Raw genomic sequence first — 23,933 nt, 5'->3', positions numbered from 1 at the left:
GGAGCCGCGGGGCTTAGAGAGCGGCGGCCGTGATGTCAGAGGGATGGGCACCATCCGCGCAGGAACATGCAGGCACACATCTGGCAGGGCAAGATAAAGCAAATCCCTTCCTCCCAGGGCTCATCCACCCGCACACGGCAAAGGACAAGAACGACTCCAAACAGGGAACGGGGCCATGCACATCTCCCAGGCAGGGAATGGGGCCGTGCACATCTCCCAGGCAGCTGAGAGACCAAGGAGGAGGTGGTGTAGGATCCCGGGGGGGGGGGGGGGGGGGGGCAGAGAAGGGGGGCTCTGGGACTAGATCCAATGCCAATCGAGCCTGAATGCGCGTGGATCGCTTCCCGTCCCCAGGAGAAGGTGGCAAGGGTGGAGTTGGGGGGGGGAGGGGGGGGATGAGGTGGGCTGCAGAAATAGGGATTAAACTAACCCTCGACAGAAAGCGACTGAAGAGGGAAGGATGGTCCAGTGGTTAGAGCACTAGCCTGGGACTCAGGAGGCCTGGTGTCAATTCCCTGCTCTGCCACAGACACCCAGTTTGACCTTGGGCAAGTTACTCAGACTGTCTGTCCTCAGTTCCCATCTGTGAAATGGGGGGGATGATGCTGGCTTTGCCCTGCCCCGCCCCTGATTTAGTTGGGGATTGGTCCTGCTTTGAGCAGGGGGTTGGACTAGATACCTCCTGAGGTCCCTTCCAAACCTGATATTCTATGAAAGCTGGATAATTTGATGGAGGCCCTAGAAATATCTCAGAATAGGGTGACCAGATGTCCCGATTTTATAGGGACAGCCCTGATATCTGGGGCTTTGTCTTATATAGGCGCCTATCACACACACACACACACACACACACACACCCTGTCCCGATTTTTCACACTTGCTGTCTGGTCACCCTACCTCAGAAGAGCCTCTTCATCTTCCCCCAGAGGAAGACAACTGAATGCCCACGGCTCGCCTCCCAACCCCAGGAGCAGGGGTCCAGGGTGGAGCGGGGGGGGGGGGGTGTCCATCCGTGGAGCAAGGCAGAGGTAACCTAGGCAGTGGGGCGATCGGAGACCGCTGACTGCTACTGACTCATTGTTCCCTTGTGCTCCTCGATCTGGCTTCAGCCACCTCTGGAGTTGGCTCCTTGGGGCAGGGGCTGGCTTTTTGTACAGCACCTAGCACAGGAGGGGCCTAGCCCAGGACGGAGGCTCCCAAATAAGCCGCAAAAGGTCGCAGAGAACAAATTCTTCTCCCCCACCCCGCCCCCCCGCAGAAGGGGTGGCAGGGGAATCTCCAGGCTGCGCAAAGGCAGAGACTGACTTCCCCTCGTACCCCGAAGTGGGTGGTCCTGGCTTGGGCGGGGGGTGGGGAGAATCTAGCATTAAAGCCACGTGAATCGCCCGGCGTGGAGCGAGCGCATTCCTCCCCGCTTCAGGGCCATCACTCACTCCTCTCCCCATTATAAACACATCCCCCGGCCCACCGGGATGCTAGCAGTGGGAGGAACCGTCTGATCCTTGCCACTGCCGCACGGCCGTCAGGCGAGAGAAATATCCCCTTGCCGGTCTGAGGCCGGCTCCCCTTCCTGCTAGGCCACCTGCCGCCGCAGCCCAGACGCAGGACAAGGGGCTGAGCCCTGGACAGCAGAGGCTGGGTTCTGCAATGCTCACCAGCACTGGGAGGATGGGGAAGTTTACTCAGCCACATTAGCAACCCGCAGAGAGCACGTCGGGGTGGAGGCGGATAGTACGCCCCCACTACCCCTTCCAGCCTCAGCCTGCTCCCTGCCAAGGGAGGCCTGGAGATGCTCTTCCCCTCTGGCCCCGGCAGGGTCGCTGGCGAGGACGTTCGGGGAAAATCCAGCCGCCACCTTAGGCCGGGTGGTTAAAGCTTTGTCCTCCCACCTGCCCCGGCCCCAGAAGTTTGTTGGTCTCCTTCCGGGAATGGGGAAGCCTCAGCTGCGGCGTGGGGGTGCGGAAGAAGCGGACGGTGGGGAAACGTACGCAGATGACAAGCCCTGATGTAGGAGAGAGCCCCCTTCAACCTCGTTCAGAGTTAGGGGTTTTGTTTGATTTGTTCCAAGCGAACGACAATGAGCCAGGAGAGCTGGATTCTGTTCCTGGCTGCGGGAGGGCAGTGGGGTCTAGTGGCTAGAGCAGTAGCAACAGAGCCAGGACGCCTGGGTTCTATTCCTGGCTCTGGCAGGGCGGTGAGGTGCGGGACTCATTGAAGAGTTTGGCCCCAGATCCAACCATTCCAAAAGCCTCCGATATTTGGGGCAGGGAGGGGAAGGAAAGTGTGTTTTGGTTACGGACACCCCCCTCTCTGGATCCCTGCTCGCCAGGAATTAACAGCCCACCGAAAGCAGGCAAGATTCCTGTGTGAGCTGCTTTCCCAGGGGGAGTGACACGGCTGGGAATCCCGAGGGGTGCAGGGCAGACAGAGCTGGTGGTTTTGTGGGGTAAATACAGATCCCTCAGGCGGGGGCTAATCCTCCAGGAGGAAGGCACCCATTGGAGGAGGCTGCCGAAGGATTTGCTGATCTGTGGAGGGGGAAGAAGGGGGGTTGCCCACACCCTGAAGCAGGCAGGGCTTCCGCATGCTGGAAGTGCGGGGAAGGGAGCAGGCAGGAATGCAAGAAGTTGCCCCCCACTCCAGCCCCCCTGCCGCTCCCTGCCCTGGATCCAGTGTTGGCTGGTACGGCAGGGACCCGCGTTCACTCCCCCACAGGCCCTGGCTGGGGGAGGGAAGCCAGGTGGGGAGGGGATGCAGGCCCCAGCCCATGGAATCCTCTCCCATCTCTCGCTCAAGGCAGGGGCTGGGTGCTGTCCCTGCATGCCTGGCAGGCCGGCACACGCTTCAATCGCTGACATTCCCCATAGCTCCTGGCTATAAAAAAAATCCCAAATACCTGACAGCGTGGGGAGCGCCAGACACGCCAGGAGCACGTGAGCAACAGAGAAGCCAAAGGGGCGTGGATCGTGCCGGCTGTGCCAGCCCCGCTCCCACAGCGGGACAATGGGCTGGACACGAGGCACGGCTCTCCTCGGCCAGACGGTTGTCATGCCCTGGGCTCTCAGTAGAGCAAGCCACCTCCACCCAAGGGACCGAGCACTCCCTGGTAATGCGCAGATCTTACAGCCCTAGAGCACCTTTCACCCAACGCGCTTTACGAACGGCAATCCCACCACCAAGATGCAGCCACCTCTGGGGTGGTAGCCCAGCATCTTCCCACCCGGCAAGAGCCCAGGCTTGGGGGAAAAAGGAATGGGAGACCGTGACACAATCCCTGAACTGTGCAGCTGTCACCCTCCACGCACAAGCCAGAGCAAAGCAAGCCCTGGTGTCCTGGGCAGACCGGTGCAAGGACGCACCTCGCACGGCCTCAGCTCCGTGCACGCAGACCGGCAGGAAGCCATGGGGCTGAGTGCACAGTGGGCCCAAGAATCCCTGCCACCCCCATGCAATAGGCCCCGATGCCCCTGCCCTAGCAGCCATCTGGGCTATTTTCAGTCCTGATTCCAAGAGGCCTCCAGCTACTCTGGACTCTGACCCCCAACCTCGCCGCCCTGGGTCCAGCTCATCCGTCACTCGAGAAATCCTCACTTGCCGGTTTGCGCCGAAGGCCAAAGTGAGTGGGAAGGAGAGTGACGGACAGGAGGGAGAGAGGGAGAAAAATGAGGTGATCTAAAATGAGAGCGACAGGCCCTACGTCAGCTGGGATACAGACATCCCCCTGCCTGATCCATCCCGGCCGCTCTCCCATGATCCCCAGCCCCACTCGGATGAATGCTGCTTAGCAGAACCCAGCCAGAATCTTGCGCGATTCACCCCGCATCCTGGTTCGTTTTCTCCGCTCCGCGCCTGCCCTCCTGCCGCTTTCTCCGGGCTTGTCTACACTTAAAACGCCACAGCGGCCCACTTCCATCAACATGGAGAAGTTCCTGGAGGATGGGTCCATCAAGGACTATTAGGGATGCAACCCCATTCTCTGAGCGTCCCTGGCCTTTATTCGCCAGTAGCTGGGAACGGGCGACAGGGGACGGATCACTTGGTGATTCCCGGTTCTGTTCATTCCCTCTGAAGCACCTGGCATTGGCCACTGTTGGAAGACAGGACACTGGGCGAGCTGGCTGACCCAGTATGGCCATTCCTATGTTCTAACCTAGCGATGGCTACACAGGGACTTAGGTTGGCTTAACTACGCTGCTCAGGGCTGTGGATTGTTCACACCCCTGAGCGCTGTAGTTATGATCACCTCATTTTCCTAGTGTAGACCAGGCCTTGGTTTCACCATCCGCCTGCATTAGGACTCTGTACCTCTCACCCTTCTGATCCCCATCATCATAGCACCCGGAGCAGTCCGCTTTACTCAGAGTTGGCATTTTAGTTCCTCAATTCTTTTTCCTCCCTTACCCGCTGTCCGGATAGTAAGTCCAGACCAATCCTCATCCCCAACACGCACTCTCTTCCTCCTCGCTGAACGCTGTGGCAGACCCGTCCCTATATTGCAGAGCTTTACTTGGGGCTTTTTACCATCGATCCCGTTAAAGAAACAAATGGATCCGCGCTCCTCTAAAAGGAAAAGCATCTTCCTTGACGCTCACAATCCCCTCACTATCCCAGAGCAACGATAAAGAGAGTGAATCAGTTTATAGGCTTTGTAATTACTGGAAAGGACGCATTACTGGCCTGCCAGCGAGCCAGGAGATGGCTGGAAGGCAGGTGATGGGCAGCTTTTTAAGCACCTAGTGATTTTAGGAAGGGCTCCAGCCCCAGAATAATTTATAATAATGGAGATATCCCATCTCCTAGAACTGGAAGGGACCTTGAAAGGTCATCGAGTCCAGCCCCCTGCCTTCCCTAGCAGGATCAAGTACTAGAAGAGATGGGCGGGGGCAGAGGGAGAGTGAGAAATGGCAGTTCATGACTGACAGCCGCATGAATTCTGGCTATTTGCAAAAGGCTTGTAAAAGCATTTCCTGAATTAGCAAAATTCTCTTTGGAGGAGTGGGGAGGGGGGAGGCGGTTCCGGAGAAATTAAACAATTGCTGCTACTCCAGATACAAAAAAAGAACATCTCTGCGACGACCAGACACTGCGTCCCCGGGCTCACTTTTATTATTTACACTACAGTATCCAGCAGACAGCGAGGCCCCAGCGTACCAGGTGCCATACAGAGCCAGAGAGAGAGAGAGATGGCCCTGAAGATCTCACCGTCTGGATGCTTCCACTTCTGGGCGCCCATTCTGAGACACCCCATGGTCAAGGCCTGAGGGGGGAGAGCAAAGGCACACAGAGGACAAATGGAGAAAGCAGAGCCAGGTCTCCTCTACTCCACTCTATTAAAGTGGATGTCAATCCTCATGCTTCAGGGCATGGAGTCAGGCAGGAATTCCCCACCCCGACCCCAATGCACTGTCTAGCTTTGCACAGGCCAGGCATGCTAGGGTTTGGTGCACCTTCCTTAGTAGCCTCCGGTGTTGAAGAGGCTGGGATGGATCAATTGGACAATTCCTGGATTCCCCCCCAAATCCATAGGCCTAATTTCTCACGGCTTTGGGGTAACAGAGCCAATGAGCCCTCCAACTACCAGCCAGGAGTCCGCCACGGTTAGGGAGTCTCACCCCTGCATAGGCTGTCATTGCCTTGAGCACCAGGAATGCCAAGAGAGCATCTCTAGGTCCTGCTGTCCAGATGTGCATTCCCTGAGAGACGGGCCCTCCCCAGCACATTACTGGTCTAGCTCTCACAGGAGCAACCCCCCCCGATGCCTGATGCAATTGGGCACAGGGAAGGACCTACCCTTGCTGCTGCCCAATCTAGTCTTTCAGGGCAGGGCCTGAGGCGTGCTCAGGGTCAGTGAGCCACCCCCTGCTCGGGGCAGGGACGGGGAGGGCACCTGCAAACGAGGTGCCCTCACTCTGCTCTCGAGGCGGGATCCAGATGTGCATTTCCAGGCCAGCTGTGGAGAAAGCGGAATCTCTCGCAGCAGTTCCCTGGGCAGCAGCCCACCTGCTGGTGGGAACATGACACAAGGGGGACAGGAGGTACCAAACGCCTAGATTGGCTGTGCAAAGCCCCCAAGGATGCCAACTCGGCGGTCAGATCAGGACCTCAACCATGGAAGAAGACTATCCATCGGGGAGGGGTCGGAAGGGCCCAGGTTCCACCCACTTCTACTCATTGGCCAGTGTAGCTGGCCAGGCCTTTGGTGGGGCAGAGGAATTTACCGCCCATCCTGACCTTGGGAGGGATGGAGACTTTCAGGCTGCGTTGACACAGCAGAGAAGACAACAGGGCAACTCCGCTCTTAACTCAGGTTAGCGGCTCGAGTTCAAGCCTCAAGGGTAGGCTGGGGTTGAACCCAAGCTGCTGCGTCTTCACGGCAACGTGAACCCGCGTTCACTAACCCACGTTCCGAACGCCCCCTTTGGGGCAGCCGAGAGACACCCTTGGAGTCCCAATTCGCTCTCCGCTGCGGGCAGCTACCTGGCACCCCTTCCTCAAGGCAGATCGCAAGGTTGCAATCTGGTATGGGGCACCGGGCTTGCTCTGATGCTCCTGTCATTGAATCTCTATTTGAACTGCCTCTTGTTTAAAACTTGACACACTCAGAACGGCCCTGGCAAAGCCCCCGCCTCCGCCATGCCCGTAAAGCAATGGGAGAGGGAGCAGCAGAGACTGGAGGGGAGGAGAGGGAGATCTGAATGAACGGGAACCTCTCCAGAACTGGGAGCCGACCTCATCACAGAAGGCTCAACGAAGGCGTCTGCCCGAGTCGCTAGGCTCTAGCCAGAAGGGGGCGGGAATGAACACAGCACATCCTGGGACGTCGTCGGATCAGTCAGAGATTCAGCCTCCGCTGAGGGCGTTTGGTTCGGGTCACCTCAAAATACCACCACCACCTGGCAGCATCTGTAACCCCCCTTCAGAGGGCACAGTGCTCGCCGGACAGCGAAGGACTACGCAGGGGATGAGCATTGTTATTCCCATCTCACAGCTGGGGAAAACAAGGGCCTGATTTGCTGAAGTTGCCTCTTACCTCTGGGCACCCAGCTTGGGATGCGTAAGGTCTGATCTCCAGAGCCGCTTAGCTCCTGGAGCTCCCATTGACTTCAGCTCAGCACCTCTGAAAATCCAGCCCTTAAATGTCTAGAGCGGGTGCCCAGAAGTGGAAGCAACCAGACTTGGTGAACCCATCTGAAAACACGGGCCGAAGGGAGTTACCTAGGGTCACCCAGCAGCTCGGCGGCACCGTTAGAAAGAGAACCAAGGAGTCCTGGATGCCAGCCCAGCGCTTTAACCACAAGACCACTTAGAAACCAAAGAGATCCAGCGATGGGCAGCTGAACTGATCAAAGGAGAGACTGAAAAGGTGAAAGGGTAACATTTTCCAGAGTGCCTGAACAAACATTTAATAATGGGCTCTGCACTCCCGCAGAGAAAGGTACAACACACCCAGTGGCTGGAAGCTGAAGCTAGACAAAGTCAGACTGGAAATAAAGGCATAAATTTTTAAGTGAGAGCAATTAGCCACTGGACCAATTTACCAAGGGTCAGCCATGGTAGATTCTCCATCACGGATAGTTTTTAAAGCCAGATTGGATGTTTTTCTCAAAGATCTGCTGTAGGAATTATTTTGGGAAGTTCTCTGGCCTGCGCTACAGAGGAGGTCAGCCGATGATCGCAATGGTCCGTCCTGGGGCAAAAAATCTGTCTGGGGATTAGTCCGGCTTTGAGCAGGGGGTTGGACTAGATGACCTCCTGAGGTCCCTTCCAACCCTGATATTCTATGAAGTCCCTTCCAAAAGTGAGCTTACGGCTGCATTTACACTGTCAGTGAAAATCAGGCTGCTAAACACCAATGTCACTTTTAAAATTAGCTCTCAAGTTACTTAGGTGCTTTGGAAAATTCTCCCCGAGAGCAATTTTATGTGGGAACAGAACAGACATGGCAGAAGTGTCGAAAATAATGACTGGTGTAGATAACGCCTGTCAGTTCTACTTTCCCTCTTCCCCAACGAAAGGAAAAGAGGACAGCAGATGAAATGTAAATGATAAAATGCAAGTGGATGAAAGCACATCTTAGTATAGGCCCCAATCCAGCAACCTACTTAAAACACATGCGAAACGTTAAGTAACGCGAGCTGTCTCCTTGACATAAATTGATCTAAGAAGCATACATGTGTTTAAGTGTTTTGCTGGATCAGAGCCATAATACTCATGCTTCAAGGCATAAACTGGCTGCAAATTGACAGGGGTCAGGAAGAAACTTCCCCTATGGACAGGTTGTTCCATAATTATCCATTATACGGTTTCATCCTCTGAAGCAGCAGGTGCTAACTCTGGTCAGAGACAGGTTACTGGACTAGGTGGACCAAGGGTCTGATCTGGCATGGTGATTGTATGTTCCTGGTATGCACATGATGGGGGGTGAGGGATAGCTCAGTGGTTTGAGCACTGGCCTGCTAAACCCAGGGTTGTGAGTTCAATCTTTGAGGGGGCCACTTGGGGATCTGGGGCAAAATCAGTACTTGGTCCTGCTAGTGAAGGCAGGGGGCTGGACTGGATGACCTTTCAAGGTCCCTTCCAGTTCTAGGAGATGGGATATCTCCATTAATTTAATTAATTAATTATGATGAGCTGACTTGGAAATCCAGCTCCTTAATGGTTCAGATAGCCAGTACGCCCTCCCCACGGAGCCATCCTCTCCCATCTTTGTCAGAGCACCAACAGCAGCAGAATCAGCTGTCCTCTCCATGACCGCTGAATCCAAGCCAGGATTTCAGGAGACCCTCTGTGGTGCCACTGGGCAATGCAGGCTGGGAGCCAGAGAGACCCACAGGGTCTGTCTGTATCCAGGCACCAGGGAAGAGGACCCAGGTGGTCAATTCTCTTCGTCACGTTGTTCATGTCAGACAACCAGCATGTCTAGGCCAATAGCGCGTGGTCGACACCGGATGCTTCACAGGAAAGCAGCCTGCACTCACATAAACCCACAAACACCTTGCCAACTGTGCAATGCAGCAGATGGGGTGCAGACAGACACCACTGGCCCCTTCTGCAGCCCAAACAGGTCCTTTAGCCCTCAGCGTGCTCAGGCTTGTTATCCCAAAGCTAACACAGGTGAGACACAAAAGCTCAGCGCCAGGGTCAGTCTTGCAAAAGCAGCTGTTGCCCTTCGGACTTTTCCTTGCCGCCTTTCTCCGGAGAGCCCCAGTTACAACAACTCTGTCCTTGTAAAGAGCCCTCAGGGCCCGCTCCCGTGGGACCTTCCAGGAGCAGAACATGGAGAAGGCTCCGGTGTCCACCTTCCAAATCCTCACACGCACAGGGGGCTGCTTCCGAATCCGGCTTCGGAGCATCACTTTATCCTCAGAAAGGCCCGAGTCGCCAAGGTTTGGGCGTGGCTGAGGATTTTCAAGCTTGGGGTGTTGAAATCGAGGCCAGCCCACGGACGTCTAGGGGGACGGAGGCAGAGAAGAACCTCACGAGAGTCTGGATTTTAGCTCCGGTCTCGATCCCTCTGGGCTTTTAGCTGTTTATCCGGACTCACCTGGGCCCCACTCACAGTCCTTAATGGACTTCTTCTCCCAGCACCCTGGTGAGGCAGGGCAGGGATAGTGTCCCGAGAACGGAGAGGCGAAGGCCAAGATCCACAACAGAGGATCTAGACCGCACTGACTCACCCAATGCCACCCAGGCAAGTCTGTGGTGAAGCAGGGAATTGAATCCGCCTCCCCCAAGTCACAGGCGAGGGCCCTAACCACTGGGCCTTCCTTCCTCTCTAACAACCCTTCCCAAGCGGGGTAGATCCCAGCGATCACCAGGCTTCCCCAACACACTTTGCGAGCCACCGTTTCCCAGCGCAGAGCCCCCCAGCGCCTCCGCTCCTCCTCCCTAGCAGCTGTTCTGGAGAGAGACAGAACCATTTCACTCCCCCTTTAAAAAAAAAATTAAAAAATCCCACACTTCATCAAGAGCATTTCCAATGAATCTTTGGAATGCAGAGCAGATGCCTACAGCCCATTGCAGCTGTTGCAGTGAGAACTCTCCGCAGGGCACCCGATCCTCGCTTGGGGCAAGGGAAAGAGACCCTTCAGCTGGCTCCCAACTTCAAAAGCCAGGGGAACCCGACGCCTCGCTGCCCCGCATCTCCTGCGGGCATCTACACCGGTGCAAAATGAGCCGGCGACGCTACGGAATCAGGGGAGCGTTTTGCACCGGTGTCGATGACAGCATCAGGCCACCGGGAGAGTTCAAGGGCAGAGGAGACCAGACCGGGTCATCTAGCCTGACCTCCTGTCTATCACAGGCCCCCACCACCCGGCACCCACGCCCCAAACCTAACAACTGAAGTTAGACCAAAGTACTGCAGCACACAAGAGCTTAGACCATCATGTGCCACAGGCAGAGATTAGGAAGGTCCGAGGGGCACCAGCGTGCGAGGCCCCCGCAACAGCGGGGAATTGATGAAGCGAGATAGACCCCAAGCGACCCTCACCCCCACACTGCAGAGGAAGGTGAAACCCACCCCTCAGGTGCAGGCCGGGGCGCTGGAACAGTTTGTACAGTGGGGGGGGGCTGAGAGCCGTGGAACCAAACTGCAAAGCCTGTATATAACGGAAACCACTTCAAGCCAGCACCCATGGGTGCAGGGCAATCAAGCTGCCACGACTGGACAAAAATACCACAGTTGGATTCTCCCTCGACTCTCAGATTTGAAAGGAGACAGTCCTGATTTACACAGGGGTGGATAAGGGAATCAGGCCTTTGAGAGCATGAAATAGAGCTCTCTGGGAGAGCCGGGGGGTGCAGGGTGAGGGGGAAGCTAGTTAATCAAGAGAAAATCCACTGACTGAAAGCTTTTTTGCAAGGGTTTAGTAAAGAATCGCAGGAATGCTCAACAGGTCCCTGGGAAGTTTCCTCCCCTCGCCACCAGCCTCTCGCCCATTCAAACATCTCCAGAGGCGCTGAGGGGGATCTTTCAGGGTTCGTGGCTCTGCAGTTGCACTCCAGCGCAAGGACCACAGAGGAAACCATTCAAAAGCTCTATCCACCCTCCCTCTTCCGAGAGATCAGGATGAACTCGCTAGAGGCCCAGGGCTGCTCCCATGGCAGCCGGGGGTAGAAGGGTAAGGTGCCAAGATTAGCCAGAGAGCTTGGATTCACCCCTTCTGGGTGCAGGTTGAACCTCAGTTCCTGTTCATTGCCTGAGCCCTGGAAAAGCTTTCTGGGGGGTGAACTGACTGTATCCCACAAGAACACAGTCCGCATCGGCAGCTGGTCTCCAGAGATCCCCTGCAGCCCCCCCCCCCCTCGCTGATCCTGCAAACCGTACCCAGGGGCGTCCCCTTTACTCAGGACAACCCAGGGATTTCAGCGAGGCGTGAGTCAAGTTAGGGCCCGAGCCTGCAACCAGGGAGGGGGGGGCTAAGGCAGCCCCATTCCACCGCAGGCTGGAGGAGGGGTGGGGGTGTCAATTGCAAAATAAATCATAATAAAGTCGTGCATTATTGCTCCAGTTACAACGTTGGCATCCCCTCACTCCCCCCCCCCCTCCAAAAAAAAAAACCGCATCGGATCCCCTTTCAGCAGAGGCTGCAAGTTCACAGTCCCCCCCAGCAAAACCAGAGCTGGGCTGCACCCACTACACCTCAATCCCCCCGCAATGATCCCTGGCCGGGGGGGTCCCCAGGAGCTAGGATCGGGCCCCTTCCCCGGCTAGGTACTCACAGGTATCGGTCCTGCCCCTGCGTCTGGTGGTGCAGCGCCACCGAGAAGCCGAAGAAGCTGCCGTCGGTCCCGCCCCGCTTCAGGACCAAGAATTTGGTGTCCAGGTTGAATCCGGCGCCGCCCGGGCTGCAGAGAGCCCCCCAGACCAGGCACAGCCGGAGGAGCCGGGCCCCAGGGCCAGCCCTGTTGCTGCGGCCAGGAGCCATGATGGGCTGGTCCCTGCCTCCCCGGCCAGTCCCAGGGGCAAGGTCCGGTGCAGCCTCCGGTCTCCCCAGCAAAGCCCCGCGCGCTGGGGGCTGAGCGAGTCCCCGGGCTCCAGCCTGCACGGGCGGGGGAGGAGCGAGCTGCCTCCTCCCCACCTTGCGCGGCCCTTTTCTTCCGGGGAACAGCCCCTAGCGCGGCAGGCAAAGAGTTAAACCCTTAAAGAGGCCGTGTCATTGGGGCCGGAGGGGGAGGGGCGCTGGTGCCTAGCTGGGAGGGGAGGGCTGGTGTCCCCCCCCCCCCCCTGCACAGGGAATTTTGCAGGCGGATACACGCGTTGGCCGCGTTTAAAGAAGTGCGACACAAACTTTCAGCCCTGGGTGGGTCCTTGCAAGCGCCTTCAACTCCATCCCACCACCTGGAGGGGCACCTTGCCCAGGGAGCAAAGCCCTCAGGCGCCAGTGTAGGGTGACCAGATGTGCCAATTTTATAGGGACAGTCCCGATTTTGGGGGTCTTTTTCTTATATAGGCGCCTATTACCCCCCACCCCTTGTCCCGATTTTTCACATTCGCTGTCTGGTCGCCCTACGCCAGTGCCAACTCTCAGCCGGAGTCAAGGCTGGCCGGATCAGGCCCTCGGGCACCAGCCAACGCGCCTCGCCAAGGAAAAGGAAGTCGCCCGTGCGGTTAGTTCCACTCTGCTGTGGCTGGGCGTTGTGGCAACTGGCGAGAGCCGGATGATGCAGAATTATTTTTAACGCGGGAAGTTTTATCTTGCCCTGGCGACCGTGGGGTCAGGTTCACAGCCCTGGAGACACCGACGGCTCAGAATAAATAGAGCGCAGAGAACAAGCGATCCACACACAATTTCCAACAACATGCACCCAAGCCTGGCTTAACAGGATAGCCCCTGGGGCAGGAAGGGAGGTTTGGTGCTATTCAGTCCTTGGCCTGGTGCAGGTGGGCTAATCAGAGCCAGACGTACTGGTCTTCGTGAGAAGGACGCTGCTGTGCTGAGGGTTAAACTGAAACCCACCAAGTCCCTCTCCCCTTCACCATGGAACAGCCCTCAGATGGCAAAAAAAGTTTTAAAAAAGAACTACATAAGTTCATGGAGGATAGGTCCATCAATGGCTATTAGCCAGGATGGGCAGGGAAGGTGTCCCTAGCCTCTATTTGCTAGAAGCTGGGCATGAGCGACAGGGGATGGATCACTTGATGATGATCTGTTCTGTTCATTCCCTCTGGGGCACCTGACACTGGCCACTGTTGGAAGACAGGCCACTGGGCCAGATGGACCTTTGGTCTGACCCAGTATGGCCATTCTTATGTTAATAATATTCCATCCGTACTGACCTGGGGCTGAATTCAAACTGGCAACCTATCAGGGAAAGTCCCCCAAGTTCATCTCCTACCCTGCTGAGCTGGGTGGGAAGCAGTTTTCCAGTCCTGGGAAAAGTTTAAGATTTCAGAAAAAAGTTTCCTATCCCAACTCAAGATGCAAAGTCAAAAATCTCAAAAACATTTGCAAACCAAAAATCTTGGGGAGGGGGAGGGGAGGGAATTGGTTTGTGTCAATCAATGGTGGTGATGAAGCACTGGAATGGGTTACCTAGGGAGGTGGTGGAATCACCATCCTTAGAGGTTTTTAAGGTCAGGCTTGACAAAGCCCTGGCTGGGATGATTTAGTTGGTATTGGTCCTGCTTTGAGCAGGGGGTTGGACTAGATGACCTCCTGAGGTCCCTTCCAACCCTGATTTTCTATGATTCTAATATTTCATTCAGATAATTTCAAAACATTTCATTTTGATCTTGACCCCTTTTTAAAAATTGTACTAAAATTAGCTTCAATTTCTAAGTAAGAAAAACATTTCAAACCAGAAAATGTAGCCACAGGCAGTTTTGATGGGGTTTTTTCTTTCACTTTTTCTTTAGTTGCAAAATGTGTCAAAACCAACACTTTGCCGCAACGAGTCTCTAATGAATCCGTGTTTTGGGATGAAAAACATCTCATCGAACAATTCCCAACCTATTCTACAGCGTCGGCATTTTTGAAAATCTCCCTGGGCGTCTAAGATCTTTGAAAATCAGGCCCTGAGTTCCTTGACCAGTCTGCCAAGCCATGCAGTTAGTTTTGTAGTATACCCTATACATCTACAGTGCTGCCTTGAAAGCTCATTCATAAATAGTAAGTAAGGCAAATTAATGCAAAATTGTATACAAACATGGCACCTCTGTCAATCGATTTTGGGAACCATTAAGTGTGCAAAGTTCATTGCTCAAAAAAGCCAGGAAACACCAACGCTAAAGTTGCTCACATAACCTTAACTGCACCCCCTGGTGTGTATGTATTATACTACAGTCTTTAATTAAATGATCTCATAACATTATTTCCACAGGACCCCAGCCCGGTGGGAAGGTGTGTAGTGAATGAAGCAAAGGGTAGGTGGAAACGGAGCTTCTCCTCAGCCCATCTGCCTAGGCCCCCAGGACCGGCACTGAACCCCAAGATAGCCCAGTAGTTTAAACCCACCCTCTTTGACCACCACCCAAAGGCATGAGCGTTCTGGGTTACAGTTTAACTTTCTCGCACGGCATGTGGTAGGCACAGCATGTAACACACCGGGACAGGGCACACAGAATTCTAACATGGGTGCTCTTCATTTCGTCACACAAGAAGTCCACAGAGCCAAATAAAAATAATAAACCCTACACGCATTGCCTTTCACTCGACCGCACCCGTTCCTTGGGGGACCAGCTGTGTTCCGGTAGGTAGGTAGGGCTGCCTCCCTGCCCCGCTCCAGCTCCTGCAGCCGCTCAGTTTGTGCTGGTGAAATAAGGCCAAAAGAGAGACGCAGCAGCTTCTGCCCTTTGTAGTCTTCCAATTCCTCTGTCAGCCTCAACAGGTGACCACCGTTTTACCAGCTGATGTTGTTGTTAGGTGACCAACCAGTTCCTCTGAGCAGGGACCAGTCCTTTTTCGAAAGCGATTACATTCCAATGGTCGAGCACTTAAATACGACCCTTCCTTGTTAGCCCCTTGCCACCCACTTTCGGAATTCCAGTCCAACACGGAGGCACATGGACAATAGAGAAGGCAACCGAAGTTTGCAGCTTGGGAAAGACACAGACAGAGAGTTCAGCGTCTCACCCCGACCTCTTAGGTTGCACGGATTCCCAAATGGTCACCGCGGGCAGCGCCGGCTCCAGGCACCAGCCGAGCAAGCTCGTGCTTGGGGCGGCAGATTCCAAAGGGCGGCATTCCATCTAATTTTTTTTTTTTTTGCGCTTCACATCTTTGGCCGCCCCTGCAGGTTTTTTCTTTTTGGTTTGCTGCTCCCGCCGCCCTGTAGGGGGCAGAGGAGGGGAGCGCCCTGCATCAAGCCCGGCAGGGCAGCCCGCGTCCTTCCCTGCCTGCCAACCGGAGCGGCGCAGAGCCCTCCTGGCAGGCGGCGCAGCGGGAGGGGTCGCATGGCAAGCGCCCCGCTTAAGGAAGCCCTGGCCGCCCCCCTTCTCTCCCTCCCCCCCCCGCTACCCAGGGTGCGCACTCCACTGCCCGGGGTCTGCAGGGCCGGGAGTCCCCCTGCACCCACACTCCCACCGCCCCGCAGGTATTTTTGGGGGGGTTTTTTTGTTTTTGTTTTTTCTTTCCTTCGCCACTCCAGCAGGCCTGCCAGTTTGTTCCCTCCCGCTTCGCTGCTCCGGCCGGGGGCAGGTTTGTTTCCCCCCCACACCTTTGCTGCTCCGGCTGGCTGGTTTGTCCCCCACCCCCTGTGCTGCTCCGGCCAAGGGCAGGTTTGTTTTCCTCCTCCCCTCCCCCGCCCCCCCCTTGCTGCTCCGGCCGGCCAGGCATTTTTTGCTTGGGGCGGTAAAAAAGCCAGAGCCGGCCCTGACCGCGGGTGCATGAATGGCCCAGCGTGGACCAAAAGAATGATATGCAAACAATTGTCTCTATTTATGAAAAGTCATCAGGAGGGAATTTAATTTCCACAGAAGAGATTCTGTCGTACATGGTGGGTAGCGAGACAGCAATCACACTGCGGGCATCTGCCTTCCTCCCTGCTGTTCTACCTCATTCACACCCCTGCCTCATTCAAAGCACCAGGGGAGCAGAAATCTAACAGTACGGCATGTACTTAGAAACTTGCCCACACACCAGGGGCAGAGTTAAGGGTAAACAGGCAGCATGCCCTGGCTTTTGAACAGTTCACTGTGCTGCTTTAGGGCAAGAGTGTGTTTAACATCAAGTCTTGAGGAAAGGGTGGCATGTACTTTTGCCAGGTTAGAGGCGGCACACGGGGAAAAAATTGTGTGTGGGTGTTTGCCTAGCGACTGTAACTGCACACTGCGATGGGAGGCATCACCACAGCACCCTCTTTATCTCTGAGACGTGACTGCATCTCCTCCACTACAACACAGCTTTTTTGAGTCGCTGGCATTCAGACATGACTCTAGTTACACTAGCATGCAGCATCCTTGAACATCCGGCGCTAAGGTACAAGTGCTCCAGACTAGCACCCAGGCAGAGTGCCCGGCTCCACCGAAGCGTGCAGTTTGATTGTACAAGCTGATGTGTATTGTTTCAGTGACAGAGATAAAAGGGGAAGTCATGTTAAGTTTGTCACCCCCTCTTCTTCCTGCCCTTGCCCTGTGGCCTGTCTCTTGTAAGCATCAGATAACCACAACAGCAGCAGCTGCATGGAACGAGACCCAGGAAGGGCTGGTGCTCACAAGAATCCTTCCTGGACCTTTGCCCAGGCCACTTCTGTCTCAGCCTCCCTCAAATCACTGCTGCAAGGACCTGAGATTGGGTTTGTACAGCATGTAGCACAATGAGGGGCCTGGTCCACCACTGGGGCTCTAGGCACTATGTTAATACAAATAATACCTAAGAATATTTTGCTAGGAAAAGGGAGCCACATGGGCACAGCTGATGTATCCTTAATAGTAAGCTAGGCCTGAAACAGAAACTGGGCAAGTTTGGAGCTGAACTTTGCAAGCAAGGCCAATCTCTAATAACAGTAACACTGGCTATGGTGTATATGCTTCCACTGCCCTCCACTGGATGGAATCAGAACTGCTCCACTGTGTGTCATATGCCCTATACTGATAGACGTTGGTGGAGATTCTCCTTTAGCGCCAGCGATTAGGGGCTCATGCTTTTGGAGCTGAGTTCTACTTCCACTATAGCTCTGAATGGGCTCAGAATGTCGTGCAGTGACATGTGTCAAGTCCTAGATGTCCAGGGCTTTGGCTAACCTCTCTAGCCCATTTCATCCCAGGATTTTAAAGCATTTTTGCACCTAGCAGTCACGCTTCACAATGTCCTGTGTTGCAGGAGGGGAAACTGAGGCACGGAAGTTAAATAACGTGCCTGAAACGACTGGTGACAGAGGTAGTACAGAACTCAGGAGCTGCAGGCTCCAAGCCCCTTTCTTTCATCCCTCCTTCTCTTAGAGCCACCTCATGGTTTTCATACACCTGGCCCAACTCCTCATTAAGGGAGGGATGGAGACTTTGCATTTCCAGCCCCAGCTGCGAGGGCCCTTTAAGGCTATGTCTTTATTATCTCTTCCCTGCTTTTCCAAATATTTGTTCATGCCACTGGGTGTGGAGGGCTGGCTGCTGGCCCCACCTTTGTGGATTTACAGCACTGCCCTTGCTTGAATTAGGGAGCAAAGAAGGAAGGAAATGTGTGAAGGGGAAGGCGCTCGAGCTCCAAGGAAGTGAGGCCTGATTCCAAGCTCCTGCAACTCAGTTGGACTTAGGACTCGGCCCTGCTGGGCAGCAGGTCCCTGGCATGATTCCCCAGCGCCCTGTGCCTTGCTCACCTGTGCCAAGAGCACCTGGCCGGGAACTCACTCTGAACTGGAGCTGGGCAACGCAGAATCTGCTCCGGCCAGCACGCAGCAGCTCTCTGCCGTCCCAAGCTCAGGCACTGTGGGAGTGGCCTCAGAGCGTGTTAGCAAGGCAGTGCCCCCCCCACCCCGCCCGAGCCCCACACAACAAAAAATCACAGGCAGGTAAAGATACCTCATAAAGCTTTTGGCCTTGGGATGCTTCCAGGGCTCTAGCAGGAGGCTTAATATCCAATCCAAGCTGGCTTGCCCGCTATGGCAGGTATGCTGCGACGTGCCAATACAAATAGGCACGCTGCCCCTTTAATATCCTGCCAGCTACCTCGGTGCCCCACCCTGCTTCTCATCCCGTGCAATGAATCCATTTCCTCTCCGGCTGCCTAGAGAAGGAAAGTGACAATCCCCAGCATTCCCGGGCTTGTAACAAAGTGACTCACTTCTCCCACTGATGTATCCAGCACCACTCCAATCATGCACCCCCTTTAGAAAGGACAGGCCTGTAATTGCCTGGCAGTGCCTCCCCCCTCCCCCACCGGCACCCCCCCCCACACACACACACACATAGCAAACTCCTGGATGACCTCATGCCCCAGGAAAGAGACGCCCTTCCTGAAATGCATGAGCACCGTGCACCACGGCCGGGGCTGGAAAGGGGTGCAGCTGTGGTGGGGTGCTGAGATTGGGGGGGGCTGCATCAAGGGCCAGGGAACAAGGGGACCTCCATGGAAGCAGGTGCACGGGGTCCTGGTCCTGCAGTCAATGGGGACCTGAGTGGCATGGGAGGGAGATGACAGTCCTGGTTTCCCTCAGGTGAACGCAGCCCACACCCTGAAGGATTTGCCATGCAGGGTCATGCATCATGCCATGCCATGCCATGCCATGCATCATGCCATGCCATGCCATGCATGATCTGTCCAGCCCTGCCTCTCCCCATCTGCCACCCCTATCAGAGGGTTGGGTCTAGTGCCCCAAAACCAATCCCTGGGATTTCTGGCTCCGGTGAGCCTCACATCTTGGGCTGGAGGGGTGACCTTTCCTCATGACAGCAAGTTGGGGAAAGGCAGCGAGTCCAAACAGGGCTAAACCGTCCCCAGCCAACATCAGCCGGGACACACTGGGATGGGGAAACGTGATGGGATCTGCTTTGTGGTGGAGGAGCAACAGTGACGGTTCTTTGGGGGTGCGACCCAAGACTCCCTTAATGCCAGCTGGCAGGTGTGGGGGCGTCACAAAAATGTCCTGATTCTGGCATGTACATTCTGCTTCAGCCAAGAATGTCATCTCAGGTCTTAAATGAAAGCGGAGATCACCCCGGTCATTAATATCATTGTGAAGTATAGGTACAGATACTACGTAAGAAGTTGTGTATATATAGTTACAACACACCGGAACGCCTGTAACCAGGCCATGGACAAGATGGTTTTCTTTCAGACAGGAGACATTTATAAATTAAGCACTGTAAGTTAACACAATGGGTGTCCATTTACACATGAGGTCACCTGGGCACAAGGAGGGGAGAAGTCAATAGGGGAGCAGCACACAGAGAAACAAGCCATGTGGGGATCGGGGGGGGGGGCAGCTGTCCCATTTTTGAGCTGAGACAACAAAACAGAGGGGGTAGAAGACAAAGAAGACCCCCCCCCCCTCTACCTAGGACGTAAATAGGCAGTGCGTTTACATGCATGAAAACAAAATCTTTGCTTGAATCTTTGGTACTAAACTTATCCTTGTGTTCACTATCAACCTATCTAAGTGCTGCGATATTGCACAACGTGCTGGACCAGAGCTGAATCTTCCCAGCTGCCGTGTTTACCGTCCCGTTGGAGACAGGAAGCCTGGCATGCCTGTGAGTAGCCAGTGACAGGGGCTGGCTATCAGAGGAAGTCGTGGACTGGGGTGCACCTATTGTTACGTGACAAGGCAAAGGCAGGGCTGGCATAGCCCCGTGGAGAGTGCTGGGGAGGCTGCCAGGCAACAGGTGTCAGGGAGCCGTCACCTGGCTGAGCACAAGTAGGACTCCCTCACGCTGAAGACAGGGCATAACAAGGTGACTCACAGTCCTGGCTACCCTGAGAAAGCGTCACGGGGGAGTCTTTGTTTTAATCAACTGCAGGAGGAGATTGCCCAGGGAGAGGCTGGTGGAAGAAATGTGCCCAGGGACTGGTAGGACAAAGAAATTAAAAGAACAAGGGTTATGTAACTCCATCGGTGAAGCAGGTGCTAGTACAGGGGTGGGGGGGGCAAACTATGGCCCGGGGGCTGCGTCCGGCCTGTCAGACGTTTAATCCGGCCCTCGAGCTCCAGCCGGGAGTGGGGTCAGGGGCGTGCCCCGCTCCGTGCATGCCGTGGCTCCGTGCGGCTCCTGGAAGCAGCAGCATGTCCCCCCTCTGGCTCCTATGCATAGGGGCAGCCAAGGGGCTCCGCACGCTGCCCCTGCCCCAAGCGCCATCTCCGCAGCTCCCATTGGCTGGGAACTGTGGCCAATGGGAGCTGCAGGGGCAGCACCTGCAGACAGGGCAGTGTGCAGAGCCGCCTGGATGGCGCTGTGCCTCTGCGTAGGAGCCAGAGGGGGGACGTGCTGCTGCTTCTGGGAGCTGTGGGGGCAGCACCAGTGGACGGGGCAGCCGCAGAGCCGCCTGGCTGTGCCTCCGCATAGGAGCTGGAGGGGGGACGTGTCGCTGCTTCCGGGAGCCGCTTGAGGTAAGTGCCACCTGGAGCCTGCACCCCTGACCTCTTCCCACGCCCCAGGGGCTGATCCCCCTCCTGTCCTCCGAACCCCTCTGTCCCAGCCAGGAGCACCCTCATGCACCCCAAACCCTTCGTCCCCAGCCCCACCCCAGAACCCACACCCCCAGCCGGAGCCCTCCCCCTCCTCCTGCATCCCAACCCCCTGTCCCAGCCCAGAGCCCCCTCTCACACCCTGAACTCCTCATTTCTGGCCCCACCCCAGAGCCCGCACCCCCAGCCGGAGCAATCACTCCCTCCCGCACCCCAAACCCCAATTTCATGAGCATTCATGGCCCGCCATACAATTTCCATACTCAGATGTGGCTCTCGGGCCAAAAATTTGCCCGCCCCTGAGCTAGCACCCCAAGTGTCCAACTCCAGCAGCCCCAGAAATGCCCTTTAGGACCATCACTGTCTTCTTGGCCTTGAATGCTAAAGAAATCAGGTTGTTCCCCTCCTCCTCCTTTCTCCATGGACCACGAATGTCCTGCTATTCAGCAAGGCCCACTTGGCACTAGTGGAGACCCCAGCCACCCCACCACTCCCAGGCAGCCTGGAAGCAGAATCGCACCTGCCCCAAAGCTCTGGAGAAGCCCCAGCTGCGGGGCAGAGAGATGCATCGCCCTGGGACAAAGCATTGAAGGGCAGCTTTATATCTGGTGAGATGAACCCTTCCACGGCACGGGAGCTGGGAATTGGCCGATCTTCCCAGCCTATTGGGACTCATTGCCCAGCGCCCCGTCCTGGCATCGCTCCCAGCTCCTGGTGGCTCATCTGCAAAGGATATTTACAGTAGCTGCCTCTCCGGGCTGGGTTTATCGAGCGTTCCTGAACGTTACTGAGAATGACAGGAGGGCCTGGGACAGGCTGGCGATGGAAAAGATGAGCTCGTTTCCCGTGAGGGTGCAGGATGCGAGGACGACGGGGAGGGGCTGCGGGAACCACTGAGGGGACAAGGCATTGAAACCAGCATCACAATGTTGCTGTAGCATTAACTAGCTACCTGCCAGACCCGCATTCGGGAATGCCCAAATGCACTCTTGTGAACGTCGTGTCCACGGCCACGTCCGGAGGCTCTCCTTTAGCTCAGTGGACCAGGCCTGGGGCTGCAGAGCAGAAGGACAATGGTTCTAGCCCCAGCTCCGCCGGTGTATAATTCCCGGCAGAGTTAAGGTTGCACCAAGATTCCGCCATGAGGCAGATTTTGATCCCTCCTGTAAGAGCAAAGAGAGGAAAGGAAAGACAGACCCCCCCACTGGGAAATTCCCAGGGCTGGATCCAGCGGTGGCTGGGACGGTTCGTGCACATTTGGAGGAAGCGAAGCGAGAGCTTGCTGAAATTCTGGGCCAGATTCTCAGCTGCGCTCTGCTGGAGCGGGCGGCGAAGGCGGCTTCCAGCCAACTTTGCGCTCACAAGGCATGTCAGTGCACCCCAGACACACCCCTGGCTTCCAGCTGGGCCTGCGCAGAGCCCTCCCTCCAGCTGGGGGTCCCCGGGCCCAGCGGGCCTTCTCCATCCCCTTTAACGCCGCTTTGTGCGGCCAGAGCGGATTAAAAGAGCCTGAGAGGAACAGAATTGGGGGGCGGGGGGTTGATTTCAAAACAGCTCCTGTTTATCCCCACCCCAGTGACGGAATCTTTCATCTCCAGCCTCCGGATCACTCGGCTACTCAAAGAGCGCGGAGTCCCCGGCTGGGAGCCGGGCACCAGAGGACAATGAAAGCCTCTCACCTGCTTCGTGCTGCTGAACTGGTCGGGCTTGTTAGGCCAGCAACGGAGCCTGCAGAGCTCGAGTTGTCTGTCGCCTCCATGCTCACGCCCCTGTGCTAGAAGGCAGCCCCCGGTGTGTATGTATTATACTAGTCTTTAATTAAATGATCTCATAAAATTATTTTCACAGGACCCCAGCCACACACACACACACACACACCCCGTCCTCACACACACACACACACACACACACCCCGTCCTGATTTTTCAGATTTGCTGTCTGGTCACCCTACCTCCACCGTAACGCCAGGAGAAAGCAAGCTGAGTTGTGCCTGTCCTGATTCATCTGGGGATGGGGACGGCTGGGCACACGACCGCCTGGAAAAACAGGGCTGGGACATGTCACACGGGAGTGGGGGAAGGAGGAGGGATGTTACCTGGAGGAGGCAGAGGGAGAGAAGGCAAGAGGTAGAAGGGAGCGGTTGGGGGGGTCCCCCCTTCTGAAATGGGGAGACACAGGGGTCCCCCAAACTGCGCAGCGGGGACAGATTACTGCCACACCTTTCCCCCCCGGTTTTGACAAAAGCATCCTTGCCTGCTGCGGAGATCTGCCAGCCCGCCACGTCTGTGCATCCCTCCACGGGTGTCCCTCCTCTCCAGCGCTTGTCTTCACTTTCGAAGCCCCAACCCCACCGACCATACCAATAACCATCAGCTGGAGGCCCTTGAGATTGCAGAGGGGGGGACGGAGGGGATCCCTGAGATGGTGCTGCCCAGGGAGGGGGACTGCTCCCCCGGGGTGCCCCAGGATGGAGTGGAAATGGGCTGTGGGATGCCTGGCTCATCTCTCCTACCCCTCCAAGGAAGGAACCAAAGCCCTGGCTACTGATTAGCTAGGCCAAGGCTGTGTCAACAAGGCCAACAACGACCCTGGGCTATTGAATCACCCAGAGGCTGGTTCTGTTTTCACCTGCTGCCAGGGCTGGGACCGATCCCAAAGTGAGTCAGAGCTGGGGGGAGGGGGGAAGGGAAGCAGCAGCCGTCGGAGCCAGGATGCAGCAGCCACCTCCGCTCTGACCTGCTCGCTCGATTTCTTTCCTGTGCGCTGAAGGATCAAACAAATCCCGCTATGCCAGGGCCCAGAAACGCCCCTCCCTGGCCTTGTATAAACCAACAGGCCGCAGGCCGGTGGGGTTCTGTCCCTTCCGTAAAGGCCTCGGCCCCGATTCCGTTCGAGGTGACGGCACTGCCTTCCCCTGCAGCTGCTCTGATTTGGGAACCAGCCCTCGACCGGAGGGAGAGCAGAATCAGGCCCACTCAGCTAGTTAGGGGTAGTTTGTTCTCCCCTCCCTCTGCCGACCCCCCCAGGAAATAGCTCATCTCGCCCCCATTCCAGACGTGTCGGGGCAGGGGAGGAGCTGGCAGGCCCCGTCCTGCAGAACAAGCCGGGAGCGCCAAGATCTTTGACAAGGGGGAGCGCAGCGCTCAGAGCGGGGCCCGGCCCTGGGCTTCTTGCACCAGCTGCCGCGTGCCCAGTGCCGCTAACGCCCCAGAGCCCTGAAGGTCAGCGGTGCGGAACTGGAGATACAGCAGAGAGACCGTCGTTTCGCTACGCGTGCGCACAGCATCTGGCACCACAAGGTCCTGATCCCCGCCCGGGGCCTCGAAGCGTCACCACGATGCAACTAACTAATCAAACCCTGGTGTCTGGCC

The 23,933-nt window shown here is 56.2% G+C and overlaps 1 protein-coding gene across 3 annotated transcripts in view; it reads right to left on the bottom strand.

The window, feature by feature from the left end:
• Positions 1–23,042, bottom strand: part of ITGA3 (integrin subunit alpha 3) — a 54,965-nt gene extending 31,923 nt beyond the window's left edge. The window contains exons 1-2 of one of the 3 annotated variants that reach the window (XM_065577565.1): positions 22,816–23,042; positions 22,514–22,657 (exon numbers count right to left, since the gene is read on the bottom strand). In XM_065577565.1, the coding sequence (XP_065433637.1) occupies positions 22,514–22,566 (53 nt within the window). In that variant the 5' untranslated portion in view covers positions 22,567–22,657; positions 22,816–23,042. Of the gene's footprint in view, positions 1–11,724; positions 12,126–22,513; positions 22,658–22,815 lie in introns of those variants that run through there. The other 2 variants (XM_065577566.1, XM_005301935.5) reach the window with 2 other exon arrangements.
• Positions 23,043–23,933: the final 891 nt, after the last annotated feature.

The sequence above is a fragment of the Chrysemys picta genome, chromosome 24, assembly GCF_011386835.1.
Source record: "Chrysemys picta bellii isolate R12L10 chromosome 24, ASM1138683v2, whole genome shotgun sequence".
Lineage (NCBI taxonomy): Eukaryota > Metazoa > Chordata > Testudines > Emydidae > Chrysemys > Chrysemys picta.
Note: the sequence above shows the minus strand (reverse complement) of the source record. Positions and strands in the feature narration are given on the sequence as shown.